Below are 16,438 nucleotides of genomic sequence, written 5' to 3'. Positions count from 1 at the left end.
AGATTGTTTTTGCAGTGTAAAGACCTTTTTTTAAAAAAGAAAAACAAAAAACAAGGCTTCAATCAAATAAATGCATACATTTGGATTTTAAAATTAAAAACTTTTGAAAACTTTGAAATACTCCATGGAAACAACATGGATGTGCTGTAGTGGATCCTGTATGAAGTCTAGGATCAAAGATTACAACAAAACATTTTCTCCCAAATACGTTCAAAATCTTTATGGTTAAACTTCTCAGCTGTTTTCCATTTTTAATCCAGAAAAATCCCATAGAAAGTTTACAACTTTAGAAATATGTAAAATTTCACAACCCTATTTCCCAACAAAGTTGAGAATCTGCATATCAGTCATTGTCTTTACAAGAAGGTCAGTGATTTCTTAGCGATTTTTTTAACTGCTTAGATTTTATCTCATCTTTTTCCTGGTGAGCTGGATTTGTGATTAAACTTTAACCAGTCATGCATGAAAAATTATAGAATTTAAGAACAAACTGATTTTATAGATGTGCCGTCTTCCAGATTAGGAATTCTAAGTACAGTCTTTTTTTAGAGGTTCTCTATAACAATAACTCATTTATAAAACCAGCAGAAATGTTTTAATTTGTCTCTTTTTTTTACTTTAAAAGGATTAATTCTGGTGAAGAATGCAGACAAACGAAAGACTGGAGAAGAAGCTGTTGAGGAGAGTAAAGATACCTCTGTGTCGGGCACTTAGGACGAGCTCTGGCTCCACCAAGCGCAGCGAAAAGGAAGAGGATAGAGGAAGAGTGAGAAAAAGGAAGAAACAGAGAGAAAGAAGGGGAAGACAAGCCACATCAAAACAGCTTTAATAGTTATAATGAGAAACCCGTCCACCAGAACAGAGCAGACAGGAGGAGGTTAGATGGCGGCTCAGAAACAGGACTCACATCTAAGATTGGCTGGGTTATTATTTTTGTTTTGTTTTCAACAACAAAAAATAGTCAGAAATTTGGTACCAACTGTTTTAATAAATTCTATACATGCACTCTGGCGACACCATGTGGTAAGAGCACTTTTTAAAACTTAAAACATTGGTGGGTTAGGTAGTTCTAAGTACTATTACAGATATTCTTCATGCTATCTGTCAGTTTAAAACAAACAAATGATGTCACTTTCCATACCTGTCCGCCATTTGAGGAATGATATAGTGGCCATTTTTGTGATCTAAAAAAAGAGGAAAATAGGAAATTTGTCAAAGGTTATAAATATATAAAACAAATTATTTATATGTGGATTTATCTGCTCAGCGTATCAGAGAATATGATCATAACTCTGTTGTGACAAACTTTTATTTAGTATTTGGATTGGTACTTGGTGTCAGCGAGCCTTAAATGTCAGCACTTTTACTTTGGGAAAAAACAAAAAAAACACTTCCACAACCAAACCGTACGGAAAAGGATTAGGGCCAATGAAAAAAAAAAAAAAGTTAACTGATTTTTAAATTTTATTTCAGTTTATTATGGGAAAAAAGTCAGACTTCTAACTTTTTTCTCAGAATTCCGACTTTTTTTCAGATTTCTGACTTTTTTCTCAGAATTGCAACTTTTTTCTCAGAATTCTGACTAATCTCAGAATTCTGACAGCTAACAAACATGTTAGCATCAAGCCATAGCCATGCCTGTTTTAGAGACTAGCGCTCTTGTTTTAATGACCTTCTGCTCCTCCATCAATGAGGGGACCCCTCATTAATGGAAATAAAATAAAAAGTTGCCTAATTCCGTCATTTTCCACCAATGTGTCACTGGCCCTCTCAAACAACTCACATCTTTGTCAGTAAAGCTGAGGGCTCCACATCTCTTCCTTCATGGTGCCCATCTACATTAAGATCCACAATTCTGAGAAAAAAGTCAGAATTCTGAGAAAAAAATCAGAATTTTGAGAAAAAAAGTCAGAATTCTGAGAAAAAAAGTCAGAATTCTGAGAAAAAAGTCAGAATTCTGTGATTAAAGTCAGAATTCTGTGATTAAAGTCAGAATTCTTAGATTAAAGTCAGAATTCTGAGAAAAAAAGTCAGAATTTTGAGAAAAAAATCAGAATTTTGAGAAAAAAGTCAGAATTCTAAGATTAAAGTCAGAATTCTTAGATTAAAGTCAGAATTCTGAGAAAAAAAGTCAGAATTTTGAGAAAAAAGTCAGAATTCTTAGATTAAAGTCAGAATTCTTAGATTAAAGTCAGAATTCTGAGAAAAAAAGTCAGAATTTTGAGAAAAAAGTCAGAATTCTTAGATTAAAGTCAGAATTCTTAGATTAAAGTCAGAATTCTGAGAAAAAAAATCAGAATTTTGAGAAAAAAAGTCAGAATTCTGAGAAAAAAATTCAGAATTTTGAGAAAAAAAGTCAGAATTCTGAGAAAAAAATCAGAATTTTGAGAAAAAAGTCAGAATTCTGACTTTTTTTTCCCCATGTTAAACTGAAATAAAATGTAAAAATCAGTTAACTTTTTTTTTCAGTGGCCCTAATCCTCTTTCGTACAAACATCTATTATTAAAAAAAAAGAGCAGTTGCTGTCACTATGCAGATTATTTTTAAAGAGCTAATTTGTCTCAATGCTGACATAATATGCAGGAAAACTCTTTTAGATTATTCATCTCAAAAGTTAGAGGAGTTCAGATGACTCATTGCATTTCATTTAATATCTGCTGTACGGTTTTATGGATTAAAATGATTACCTGGTCGCCGGCCACACAGGTAAAAGGCTAGTCTGTCCGTTAGCTCATACTGACACTCTACCAGCCGCTCTGCCAGCTCGATGTGGCCGGCCTGCCTGGAAAACAAAACAATAAAAAATTGATTGTTTCTCTTCTTTGCCATTTCTGCTGGACTTCTTTGAGACTTGACTGCAAAGGCAGTAAAGTTTCCACGCTTAGAACCGTACCTAGCATAGTCCATCGGTGTGCGCCTGTTGATATCGGGCGCTCCGGGATCTGCGCCGTATACGACCAGCAGCTCCGCCTGCAGGATCTGCCCTGCCTTCGCCGCGACATGAAGCGGGGTGGTGCCTTTCTCCTGCAGGATCAGCAGCAGACAAACACACGCATAACTTTAGCACTGAACCATTTATTACAGTTGCAAGTAGATGATTGTTTCCTGACCGGGTGGAAGAAGTTGGCCTGAGCGCCGAGGGACAAGAGGCGAAGGCACGTCTCTAAACTCCCGGTCCGCACACTCGAATGAAGTTGCTGAAGATGAAGTGAGCAGAAACAGAGAAAGGTAGCAGTCTTTTATTAACCTGCTGGAACTCCACGGCACCAGAGATCATTACACATCCTGCTGCGTCATCCAGAAGTCACCCTGCTGGGGCGTTTGGGTAACGTCAATGCTGTCATACTCATCGACATGAGGTGGAAAAGATGCAGCATTTCTGCTCAGGCATGCTGCTTCAGAGTATTAATGGCTCCATTTTCTAATTGCCTTAAACTATTCATGAGCACTAATCAGCTGGATATGAAGTGAGGAAGGTAGACTGCAACATACTGGGACAACAGCAAACTTTGTCCAAGTTTAGAAAAATGCTTCACATTACAGCTGCCAGATTTTAACCAAAATCTATTTTTAAATAAAATCCATTACACTGACATATATGAGCAAATTATTTTGTTTTTGTCAAGCGGAAAGGAAAAATAACTATTCTCTATTTCGTGTGGAAGTTGAAAAAAATGTGTTTAAGGATTGGTCTGTCTAGTTTATCGACAGTCACCATGTAGTTAATTTGTAACTTAACCACTATGCTGTTTTCTTTTCTTTTATAAGATCATTTAAGTGTACAGATAACAGACTGTTTGGTAGAACAGTTGTTATTTCGTTGTTAATATTTTTAATCTCCACTGGTTAAAACTAGGGCTGCAACTAACGATTATTTTAAAAATGGATGAATCGGCCGATTATTTTTTCGATTAATCGATGAATCGGACAAAAAATATTTTTTTATATTAACCTCTTTATTCCAAAATAAACATTTTAGACAGAACAAACAAGCACACAAGTACAGGTTGCTCATTAACTGTACTGGTGCAATATGAAAAATAAATGTTTGTGTTAAAACTACGCAAACTTACATGAGAAATGTAGCTGTACATCCACAAAATATAGGGTACTTTGTTTCTTAAAGCGCAAAAAAAGACATTTTTGTTTTTAAAAGCCTCTAAGGGGTTCAAACAATAGGCCCCCCCATTTCAACAAATGAGGTTTTTTAGACTAGAAGAGTTCTGCCTTTTAAGACAGGAAAGTACAGCAGTTAAAGTTGCTACTTGAGAAAATACTGAACCATAGAGATAAAAATAGCCCTGCGATTCAAATTATAAATTGTATTTGGAATAAAAATGAGAGAACTAGGGGTGCTAAAAAACACATCCTCCAAAGACAGATATTTACATGGGAATGTGGCAGATAATTAATTGACATATTACTGATCTTGCTGGATTTTATTCTGCTTTACTTCCATAAATTGCAGGATCATCTTTACTTTATCTTTGCCAGAAGATTTAAACTTTAAAAGCCTTGCCCTCATAATTTGCAAGTTAGTTTATTTATAAAGTAAATATAAACGCTGCTTAAGCTAATTCAAATGAAATTAAAAGTAAAATAAGTAGCCAACCTTATCACTGTCTGTAACCTACTAACACGGTAAGGAAAGCATCAGATGAGCTACCTGAGAAACTAACGTTACGTTTCCCCACTTTAAAACGAAACAAACATGGCCGCTCATCCTGCTGATCAGCTCTCTTCACTGCCATCGAAGGCTCCAACGTGTTTTCTTATCAGGTGCTGCATCATAACAGTGGTGGTTCTGTGCCATGTTCATTTGTTTTTACAAAAGTTGCATGTTACGACTTTTTTTCCCTTTACAAAGTGCAGGCTATTTTAATTATTGTGATCAATTTGCGCCGTCAATCCCGGTGCATGCGCGCTTCATTTGAAGTCTGGACGCTGAGGGTAAAAATCCTGCTGCTCTGACTGCAGCGCTGAGAGGGACTCCTGCTGGGTTGAACGGGGTTGGGATGGGGGAGGCTTCCCACGGCAGCAGCTGCCGACGGCGGCAGATGACACATTAATCGCGCGACACAACTAATCGATGATGAAATTCGTTGCCAACGCTTTTAACAATCGATTTTTTATCGATTTTATCGATTCGTTGTTGCAGCCCTAGTTAAAACTGACATTGGGTATTAGAATTTCATGCTGGAGCCTTAACTTTTTCGACACAGGCAAGGAACTTATATATACAGGTGCTGGTCATAAAATTAGAATATCATGAAAAAGTAGATTGATTTCAGTAATTCCATTTAAAAAGTGAAACTTGTATATTATATTCATACATTACATACAAACTCATATATTTCAGATGTTTATTTTGTTTAATTTTGATGATTACAAATGACAACAAATGAAAATCTCAAATTCATCATATCAGAAAATTAGAATATTACTGAAGACCAATAAAAACAAAGGATTTATAGAAATGTTGGCCAACTGAAAAGTATGAACAGGAAAAGTATGAGCATGTACAGCACTCAGTATTTAGTTGGGCCTCCTTTGGCCTGTATTACTGCAGCAATGCGGCGTGGCATGGAGTCGATCAGTCTGTGGCACTGCTCAGGTGTTATGATAGCCCAGGTTGCTCTAATAGTGGCTTTTAGCTCTTCTGAATTGTTGGGTCTGGTGTATTGCATCTTCTTCTTCACAAAACCCCATAGATTTTCTATGGGGTTAAGGTCAGGAGAGTTTGCTGGCCAATTAAGAACAGGGATACCATGGTCCTTCAACCAGGTACTGGTAGCTTTGGCACTGTGTGCAGGTGCCAAGTCCTGTTGGAAAATGAAATCTGCATCTCCAAAAAGTTGGTCAGCTGCAGGAAGCATGAAGTGCTCTAAAACTTCCTGGTATGTGGCTGCGTTGACCCTGGACCTCAGAAAACACAATGGACCAACACCAGCAGATGACATGGCACCCCAAACCATCACTGACTGTGGAAACTTTACACTGGACTTCAAGCAACGTGGATGAAGTGCCTCTCTTCTTTTCCTCCAGACTCTGGGACCTTGATTTCCAAAGGAAATGCAAAATTTACTTTCATCAGAGAACATGACTTTGGACCACTCACCAGCAGTCCAGTCCTGTTTCTCTTTAGCCCAGGCAAGACGCTTCTGACGCTGTCTGTGGTTCAAGAGTGGCTTGACACAAGGAATGCGACAGCAGAAACCCATGTCTTTCATACGTCTGTGTGTGGTGGTTCTTGAAGCACTCACTCCAGCTGCAGTCCACTCTTTGTGAATCTCCCCCACATTTTTGAAGGGGTTTTGTTTCACAATCCTCTCCAGGGTGCGGTTATCTCTCTTGCTTGTACACTTTTTTCGACCACATCTTTTCCTTCCCTTCGCCTCTCTATTAATGTGCTTGGACACTGAGCTCTGTGAACAGCCAGCCTCTTTAGCGATGACCTTTTGTGTCTTGCCCTCCTTGTGCAAGGTGTCGATGGTCGTCTTTTGGACAACTGTCAAGTCAGCAGTCTTCCCCATGATTGTGTAGCCTATAGAACTAGACTGAAAGACCATTTAAAGGCTTTTGCAGGTGGTTTGAGTTAATTAGCTGATTAGAGTGTGGCACCAGGGGCCATCAATTTTGAACCTTTTCACAATATTCTAATTTTCTGATATGATGAATTTGAGATTTTCATTTGTTGTCATTTGTAATCATCAAAATTAAACAAAATAAACATCTGAAATATATGAGTTTGTATGTAATGTATGAACATAATATACAAGTTTCACTTTTTAAATGGAATTACTGAAATCAATCTACTTTTTCATGATATTCTAATTTTATGACCAGCACCTGTATATATATATATATATATATATATATATATTTATATTTATATATACATATATATATATATATATATATATATATACATATATATATATATATATACATATATATATATATATATATATATATATTTATATATTTATATATACATATATATATATATATATATATATATATACATATATATATATATATATATTATATATTATATATACATATATATATATATATATATATATATATATATATATATATATATATATATATATTAGGGATGGAACGGTTTATGAAAACCGTCCTAACCGTTCGGTTCGACTGTCTCGGTTCGATTCGCGTGTGTTTCGTTCGGTTCATGCGCTGCTCCTTTTTCTCATAGGCGAAGCGTTTCCACTCCAGAGCAGAAGGTGGCGGTACTGCGACCAAAGCCAACCACCAGTAGTAAACAAGAAGAAGAAGAAGCGAAGCAGCGTAGCCGGGTGTAGCAGAAAAAAATCAGTTGTTGTGGAGAATTGTGTGGGTATGGCGAGTGGAAAGAATCTTAAAGGGAAAACATTCTAATCACAGGATCTTAGTAGATTCAATGAATCCCTGTGAAGATGGGAGATTTAAACATCTAAACAGACCAAACCACGCCAAAGAAGCAAACCCTCAGAAAGCAGTGACACTGTAAGGATTTTTGGAGAATATCCTGCTCATAAAAAAATCAGGCTAAATGTCTGAATCATTTCTTTTTATCTACCAGATATCGATAACTTCCCAACATCCTGGTGATTCTCTGCTGTAACAGCTCTTGTGTTTAAACAGAAGGTGAGCAGCAGTGGAGCGCTAAGCTCTTACCTTACTGAGGTCCTTCGTAGTGACGCCATCATCGTCCCGACAAGGTAGCTTGTGCACAAAAGCTAACATCTGGTATTTGGCTCTGATGAACTCAGACTTCGTGGTGCTGAACAGGAGGAGAAGAGGAGGTTATCGGCCAGGAGGTCATTCTCACAGCGACAAGGGTTAATGTGAAGATGAAATATGACAAGAAAGATCGAATAAATGCACCAATCAGGGGGCCAAGAACCAAACTACATCCATCTGCTTTGGATTTAAAAATGAAAATGTCTAGAGAGCTGTTCTAAGTGAATTTTCTTTTTGTTTTACACCCGTGTAAACAGAATGGCAAATAAATCTAAGTCTATTTAATTGGACTTGTGATCAGCTCGACAAACACTACAACAAAAATCTTCAGAAGTTATTATTTTTAATGCCGCTGTAAAAAAAACGTTTTGTTTTTACTTTGATATTTAGGGGGAGTTCAGACTGCTGTAGAGCAGCGCTTTGGGTCACATGACTAGAAGTGCCACAAAAACAATTATCTAATACATCCAAAGTTGAGTCAGAAGTTGTGCAGTTTTCCGTCAACAGCAAGAAAACTAAAAAAAAAAAAACTACTTCTGGTGTTTAATGCATCGTTTTTAGTTAGACTTTGCTTTCAGTTTAATACATTAAGGTTTGAGGACGTTCTCTCTGATGAATTATCAATAATTTTTCCACTTTTTCTCAGTGGTTTGGCATTTTTCTACTAGCTGGAGATTAGGGGTGTGCAAAATAATCGTGATGATGATGCATCGTGATTCTAATTTTCGTGATCTACTGCATCGATTCTTGATGTCAAGAATCGATTATTAATTTAAAAAAATGAATAAATAAAATTGCATGAATGGTTGGTGAACATTAGCCAAAAACAAGTGTAATACAACTTCCAGTCCAGTAGATGTCGCTGCAAATGTGTTGACGCACGCTGCCTTGTGTCACAAGCATTTCCGGCTGCGGGATACTGTGCCGAGTCATTCAAAAACAAAACATGGAGGATAAAATATTGCAATGCATCGCAATAATTCAAGTATCGTGATGCATCGTGATAGAATCGCATCGTGGCCTGTGAATCGTGATTCGAATCGAATCGTGACTTCTTTGGCAATACCCACCCCTACTGGAGATTACGTTGTGGTGTCCAACAAGGCAGTTGTTTTGGTCCTCTGCTTTTCTCTATTCTTTCTACTGTTGAAAATGACATTTCCCTGGTCTTACAGAGTGCTTCTATATCAATGTATGCAGATGGCTATACTTTATAGAAGAGGTCACAGATTAGCGGACAGTAGGGTTGTCAAAAGCATTGATACTGAAACGTTGTATCCGGATACGATACTCGTTTTTAAAAGTATCGATACAGTGCTACCACCAGTGGCACCTAAGCATAAGCAAGTTATTCATCTAAAGGGCAGAATAGAGGACAATGCACTTTCTGAAAATTGTGTGATTGAATAATTCTTTGCACTTTTCAGTTTCAAATTTTTTTTTTATAAGAGGTGCAGCTGCTGAGAATTATTTTTGTTTCTTAACCGGTTTGGCTAGCATCATTGTTATGTGTGCAAAGCATAGCCAAGGAAGGAAAAAGTTTTTCCTCAAGCTTGCTTAATATTGTGCACAGCATACAACCTTTATTGTATTTATTTATTGTATTTTATTTATTAATGAAAATATTTCTGTAGAATTTTGGAGTCTTTGTTTTTATCCTTGTGGTATCGAAAATGGTATTGAATATTGAATATTTTACTAAGTATCGGTATCGAGTTGAAAAGTTTAGTATCGTGACAACCCTAGCGGACAGCGGTCCGGACCAACCTGATTTAAAAGATTTATAAATGACTGCATGTGTCCAACGGCAGTGTCTAACTTCACTTGCGCTGCTTCTCCTGTTTTTACGCTAAAGCCCTCCAGGGCATTTGGCACCAGGCTACACCTGATCCAAATTAGCCAATGAGCTTTCAGTCTGGGTTGCTGGGTTTTAGACACAGCAGGCAAACCTGTGGCAAGCCGGGCGACAGCAGGCTGACAGGAAAGACAGTATGAGAGCAGGGGAGAGACATGCGGCAAAGGACCACAGGTCGGACTGAACCTTTGGCGGCCGGGTCGAGGACTAAAGGCCTCCGTACATGGGTCGCGCACGTTAACCACTGCACCACCTGCACGCTTTGCATATTTTTTTCCAACACTTTTTATATATTCACTGTGCTGGTGGATTCAAGGAAGATTATTTGCTACCCTGTTGGGAAAACTAATGAGGATCCTAATAGCAAATAAACATTATGGTCTGTTGAATTAAAACAAATATTAACACAAACTGGTTCGCTTTCTATTCCTGTGAATGTCTGAATCAGCACCAACAGGTAAAATCGAAATAAAACCTGAAATTTCAGATTACTGCAGCTCTACATTTGATAGTTTTGTTATTTCCTCCTTTAAACCAACTTATTGGGTTAAGCCGGCATAACCTGTACGATTTTTTGCCCTTTTCGGGCCGATTCTACAGTCGTGCGAAAATTTCTTAATCAGGTCGACTTTCAGCTTGATCATGCGTTGTGTCGTGTACAGGGGGTAACGAGGGGCGATCAGCCTCTAACAACGACCTCCCGATCAGGAATCTTGATGTCAGAAGAAAATCAAACATGTTGGAAATTCAGTCGGCCTTTATGAGTAGCCTCGTGAGACCATCCTGATCTCGCGAGCTTTCAAGGTTTCACTCGCAGATCAGTCTGGAGACTCTCCGTTAAAGAAAATTTGGAACCGTTCACCAAACGAACGTCCAATCAGCGTTGGCTTTGAGGAGGGTTAAGGTGTGACGCAACGAGAAGCGCCACAGTTCAGTCTAAAGAACATGGCGGCTTCAGCCGATGAAACTAGCGTTAGCGTGGCTATCGAGCAAGTTTTATCGGAATTACAGAGTATTTCTTCACTGAAAGAAGAGCAAAACACTGCTCTGGAGGCTTTTCTCAGAGGAAAAGATGTTTTTGCTCTTCTCCCAACTGGTTTCGGCAAAAGTTTGATCTATCAATTGGCTCCTCTTCGTCGTCGCTCTGTTAGTACGTCATATGCTTCGTTGATCTGATTGGTTTATTTGGCCCGTCTATCACCAACATAGGCCAATCAGCTAACCAGTATTTTCGCCCCTTCCCAAAATTACTCCAATGGAAGGTTTCCAGATGGATATGTGGAGCAAATCCATCTGGCGGAGTCCGGTTACTTTATGAGGAGGTCGAGAGAAAAATCGCTCAGAGGGCAAACAAGGATTCTTCTTCTTCTTCCTCTCAGAGGAAAACACAGAAGCATGGTGGGGGTGCGAGAGAAATGGAGTCATTTCTGTCAGACTGACAGACCGTAGTAGCCGTAGCTCAGCCATGTCTTTGTCCAAATACGTCGTCGCCTTTTCTTTTTAGGACTTTCAGCACAAAATTGCACACATTACCAAGGCAGCGCGTTTCACTCTAGTGAGCTTCATGTTCCTCTTCTACTCGCTTCCAGATAGACGAGTCCGAGTAGCGCCATCTCCCTGTGGAGCAAAGTCTGACATGGTTTTTAGACGGACGGTGAGAGCAGGTAGATCACATCAGAGAGTCGAGACGCACAGTGTGAGAACAAACATCGTGAGCTTTGAACTTTTAAACGCTGCGGTTTCGTCGTACAGTGCGAGCTGTAGCTGAGTAAAATTGATTGAAAATATTGCAGAGTGTATGCCTGGCTTTAGAAATTAAATTTATTTAAGAACCAGAGCTTATGGGGGGCTTTCCTATATGCTTTATAAATGTCTAATGCAACAAGTTTTAATTAATGTTATTATTAAAAAGCCATGTATCTGTGTGGTTTAAGGTAGGATACTTACTGGACCTTGTCCTGTGGATTTGGTTTCCGTCGACCGCTCTGCACCTGCGCAGGGTCCAGGAGACTGTGTTCCCATATAGAGTTGGCCCCGTTACTGGCCAAAGTCTGAACCATCTGAAAACGGATCAAAGATTCAGTCCAGGTAGGTTCTGTTCCCCTCGGAGGCGCTCTGCACCTCTCAGCCATTACCTGCAGTAATGTGGGAGGCCATCCGCTGTGCCTCAGGTGCTTTACTATGGAAATATGGCGGCCGAGGCTGCGGTGGACCGAACAGCACTCGTCACAGATCAGGACCCCTCGGTTGATACTGGCCCACCCTGGGTCTATCAGACAAACACGAAAAGATGCACATAACAATCACAGGATGTGTGAAGGACCTCCCAGCTCTCTACAAATACCTCCTGATGTAGTTCAACTTCTGAACAGAAAAGGTGTTTTTAAATCTGCATTGTAATGTAGAAAGTAAACTAATATAACAAAACAAAAAAAGGAGTGAGAACTGATTAGATGTTAAATGCTTCGGGGTAAACACAGGGCGGCTCGCTCTCCCCAGGGGAGCCGTTTAACCAAAACAAGAAAGGGATGGGGGTTGCTACGGGGTGATGTCACAATAACAGAACCTTAAACAATAGAGATGGAGACCAATTCATTTTTTTTAAATACGTTTATCCAGATTTTTCTGCAGCATAATTTAAACATTGGGGGGAAAAAATTAATAATTACAGTTTTTGCTGCTCTTCCTGCAAAGCTGCAAATCGGACTCCGTTAATAGACAAATCCAACACCTTTTGATTTAGCAAAAAACACGGAAGAAGTCACATCTGACCTTTCTGTGCAGAATGACACTGCAGAAGAGTTAGCCTAGCATCTGAGGTTCCCAGCAGTAGCTGGGAGCTTCAGCTCACCTTCATAGCTCAAGATAGAAAATATAAAAACAAAAATAAGAGATTATAGAGAGAACTATAATAAAATCTACAATAGGATATTTTTGTCAAAAAAATATCGAAACTTAATGTACTTCCTGAAACAAAAACTGTTAAAATAATGATTGATTTCTGTTAACTACAATAAGACGAGACAAATTCACCTAATAAAGTTTATATTTTTATTTCTTCTCCTGTGTGTCACTCAAACTGCTCCCTTTATCGCCTCCCTGAACTTCCTTATTTTTAACTTGAATTAATTTTTTTTTGTTGCCCAGTTTTTGTTGATTCTACAGGCATTATCTGTTTAATTTAAATGCATGTGTGTACTTATGTTTGGTTGGTAAAACAAACTAAGCAGTCAAAGCAGAGCATCTTCCACGTCAGGAATGGATGTTTTTATTTAAGCCTTTAAAGCCTGATCCAAGAATAAAACAAAACAGAAATTTACTTTTTTTTGGTTCGAATTCCTTATTTGCCCTTTTAACAAAATATGTAAAAAGAAAAAACAAAAATAGATTTTTGATATTAATAATTTATTACTATGCGATAAGTCAAGATTATTTTTTGTGTAGTCTTGTGCCCTCTGTTATCAGGTATATCTGATTGTGTACAATAGGATTTTGAGCAAAGTTTTTTACCATTAAATTATGCAAAAGGTGTCAGACGCAAAACATTTCAGAAACAGTATGTATCCAATATGATACATTTGGCATTATGGGGTTAAGTCTTATTATATCATAACCTTGTCTGATCTGTGACTAAAGGAATAATTTGGTTCCATCTATACTATAATAGGTAATCATAATATGTTAATTGTGTTAAAAAGAATAATATTACTAATAGTAGTGTTGCGCCTATGTCATTTTTTGGCCCTGATACCTGGCTGTGGATTATCGGCCGATACCCTCTGTTTGAAATTGTGTGTTTTATATGAAGAACTTTATACTACTTGGATGTAAAATAATTGCTATCACGACTTTGTCAAGCTGCTGCCTACCTTTGTGAAGCAGGAAAAAGACTAATATACTGAACTTATACTGAATATATAGATGTAAATTTTTTTATTGATAAAATTATTGTTGGGTGAACATTTGTGTAACTTGCACAAGATTAATGTTATGAATATTTAAGTTTACATTTTAATACTTCAATTAAAATCATAATCATGCAAGATGACAAAAAATAAAAAATAGAGATTTTATTTTTTAGCCATATCACCCAGTCCTAATTCTGATTAAAATGCTTTTATAGTCGACTAAACGAGAAGGGTTTAAATGTGACTAAAAGTAATAAAAACTAAAATGACAGTTTGACACGAAGACCAGGGGAAGCGGATGATGTGGATGGTGGTGTGCTGCTGGCCTGGGGGGGTGATGGTTCGATACAAGTATCATTATATACGAGGGTGCTGCTTGTGGTGGACCGTTGGGGCATGGCTGGGCGGTGGTGGTGGAGGTTATGGTGTGGCGCGGTCGGTGGTGTAGCTGTTGGGGGTGGAGAGGGGATTGGTTGGCGTTGGTGGAGGCGGTGGCTGGGCTGGTGTCGGGTGTGATTGTTGGTGAGTGTTGATGGTCGGTGTGGAGCGAGGCCTGGAGTGGTGGGGTGTGGGGAGGTTGAGTGGGCTCTGTGTCGGTGGCTCTGTGCTGGTCGGTTCGTGTTCTCGCGACTCTGTACAACGTGGCTCAGTGTGGTGCGATTTCTGTGGGCGCGACTCTGTGTATGGCGGCTAGCTGTAGACTTTGTGGCTCTGTGACGGTGGCTCTGTGTGTGCGGCTCTGTGTGGCGACTCTGTGTGTCCGGCCTCTATGCGCGTGGCTCTATGTGAGGGCGTTCTGTTGTGGGCGGCTCTCGTGACGTGGGCTCGTGTGAGGGCGGTTCTGTGTGGGCGCTCTGATGCACGGTGGCTCTGTGTGGGGCGGCTTCTGTGTGGGCGGTGGCTCTGTGTGCGGCTCTGTGACGGTGGTTCAGTGCTGGCGGTCTTGTGGCGCTCTCGTGTGGGCGGCTCTGGACGTGGTATCCTGTCTCGTGGGCGGCTCTAGGTGTGGCGGCTCTGTACGTGGGTTCTGTGTGGGCGCGGCTCTGATGTGGGCGCTCTGTGACCGTGGTGCATCTGTGTGGCGGTCTGTGATACGGTGGTATCTATGTGGCCGGCTCTTGTACGTGGCTCTGTGAAGGTGGCTCTTTAAACGGTGGTATCATGTGATGGTAGGTTCTGTGACGGTAGCCTCTGTGATCGGTGGGGGCTCCTAGTGTGGGCGGCTCAGTTGACTCGGTGGCTCTGTGTGGGCGGCTCTGTGACGGTGGTTCTGTGTGGGCGGCTCTGTGTGGGCGGCTCTGTGACGGTGGCTCTGTGTCGGCGGCTCTGTGACGGTGGCTCTGTGTGGGCGGCTCTGTGTGGGCGGCTCTGTGACGGTGGCTCTGTGACGGCGGCTCTGTGTGGGCGGTTCTGTGTGGGCGGCTCTGTGTGGGCGGCTCTGTGTGGGTGGCTCTGTGACGGTGGTTCTGTGTGGGCGGCTCTGTGACGGTGGCTCTGTGACGGTGGCTCTGTGTGGGCGGCTCTGTGTGGGCGGCTCTGTGTGGGCGGCTCTGTGTGGGCGGCTCTGTGTCGGCGGCTCTGTGACGGTGGCTCTGTGTGGGCGGTTCTGTGTGGGCGGTTCTGTGTGGGCGGCTCTGTGTGGGCGGCTCTGTGACGGTGGTTCTGTGTGGGCGGTTCTGTGTGGGCGGCTCTGTGTGGGCGGCTCTGTGTGGGCGGCTCTGTGTGGGTGGCTCTGTGTGGGCGGCTCTGTGACGGTGGTTCTGTGTGGGCGGCTCTGTGTCGGTGGCTCTGTGTGGGCGGCTCTGTGACGGTGGCTCTGTGTGGGCGGCTCTGTGACGGTGGCTCTGTGTGGGCGGCTCTGTGTGGGCGGCTCTGTGTGGGCGGCTCTGTGACGGTGGCTCTGTGTGGGCGGCTCTGTGACGGTGGCTCTGTGTGGGCGGCTCTGTGACGGTGGCTCTGTGTGGGCGGTTCTGTGTGGGCGGCTCTGTGACGGTGGCTCTGTGTGGGCGGCTCTGTGACGGTGGCTCTGTGTGGGCGGCTCTGTGACGGTGGCTCTGTGTGGGCGGCTCTGTGACGGTGGCTCTGTGTGGGCGGCTCTGTGACGGTGGCTCTGTGTGGGCGGCTCTGTGTGGGCGGCTCTGTGTGGGCGGCTCTGTGTGGGCGGCTCTGTGTGGGCGGTTCTGTGTGGGCGGCTCTGTGTGGGCGGCTCTGTGTGGGTGGCTCTGTGTGGGCGGCTCTGTGACGGTGGCTCTGTGTGGGCGGCTCTGTGTGGGCGGCTCTGTGTGGGCGGCTCTGTGTGGGTGGCTCTGTGTGGGCGGCTCTGTGTGGGCGGCTCTGTGTGGGTGGCTCTGTGTGGGCGGCTCTGTGACGGTGGTTCTGTGTGGGCGGCTCTGTGTGGGCGGCTCTGTGTGGGCGGCTCTGTGTGGGCGGTTCTGTGTGGGCGGCTCTGTGACGGTGGCTCTGTGACGGTGGCTCTGTGACGGTGGCTCTGTGTGGGCGGCTCTGTGTGGGCGGCTCTGTGACGGTGGCTCTGTGACGGTGGCTCTGTGTGGGCGGCTCTGTGTGGGCGGCTCTGTGTGGGCGGCTCTGTGTGGGCGGCTCTGTGTGGGCGGCTCTGTGACGGTGGCTCTGTGACGGTGGCTCTGTGTGGGCGGCTCTGTGTGGGCGGCTCTGTGTGGGCGGCTCTGTGTGGGTGGCTCTGTGTGGGCGGCTCTGTGTGGGCGGCTCTGTGTGGGCGGCTCTGTGACGGTGGTTCTGTGTGGGCGGCTCTGTGTGGGCGGCTCTGTGTGGGCGGTTCTGTGTGGGCGGCTCTGTGACGGTGGCTCTGTGTGGGCGGTTCTGTGTGGGCGGCTCTGTGTGGGCGGCTCTGTGACGGTGGCTCTGTGTGGGCGGCTCTGTGACGGTGGCTCTGTGTGGGCGGCTCTG

At 42.3% G+C, this 16,438-nt stretch overlaps 1 protein-coding gene across 1 annotated transcript in view; it reads right to left on the bottom strand.

The window, feature by feature from the left end:
- git1 (G protein-coupled receptor kinase interacting ArfGAP 1) overlaps positions 1-14,066 on the bottom strand; it is a gene marked incomplete at its 5' end in the record, with an annotated part of 40,256 nt that extends 26,190 nt beyond the window's left edge. The window contains 9 exons of the mRNA XM_038273370.1: positions 696-722; positions 1,142-1,184; positions 2,689-2,783; positions 2,895-3,025; positions 3,112-3,198; positions 7,685-7,790; positions 11,553-11,665; positions 11,741-11,885; positions 13,879-14,066. Coding sequence (XP_038129298.1) covers positions 696-722; positions 1,142-1,184; positions 2,689-2,783; positions 2,895-3,025; positions 3,112-3,198; positions 7,685-7,790; positions 11,553-11,665; positions 11,741-11,885; positions 13,879-14,066 — 935 coding nt within the window. The remainder of the gene's footprint in view (positions 1-695; positions 723-1,141; positions 1,185-2,688; positions 2,784-2,894; positions 3,026-3,111; positions 3,199-7,684; positions 7,791-11,552; positions 11,666-11,740; positions 11,886-13,878) is intronic.
- Positions 14,067-16,438: the final 2,372 nt, after the last annotated feature.

This window comes from Cyprinodon tularosa, unplaced genomic scaffold (assembly GCF_016077235.1).
Source record: "Cyprinodon tularosa strain WSP-4 unplaced genomic scaffold, ASM1607723v1 ctg87, whole genome shotgun sequence".
Lineage (NCBI taxonomy): Eukaryota > Metazoa > Chordata > Actinopteri > Cyprinodontiformes > Cyprinodontidae > Cyprinodon > Cyprinodon tularosa.
The sequence above is the reverse complement of the archived record's forward strand: the minus strand, read 5'-3'. Positions and strand labels throughout refer to the sequence as shown.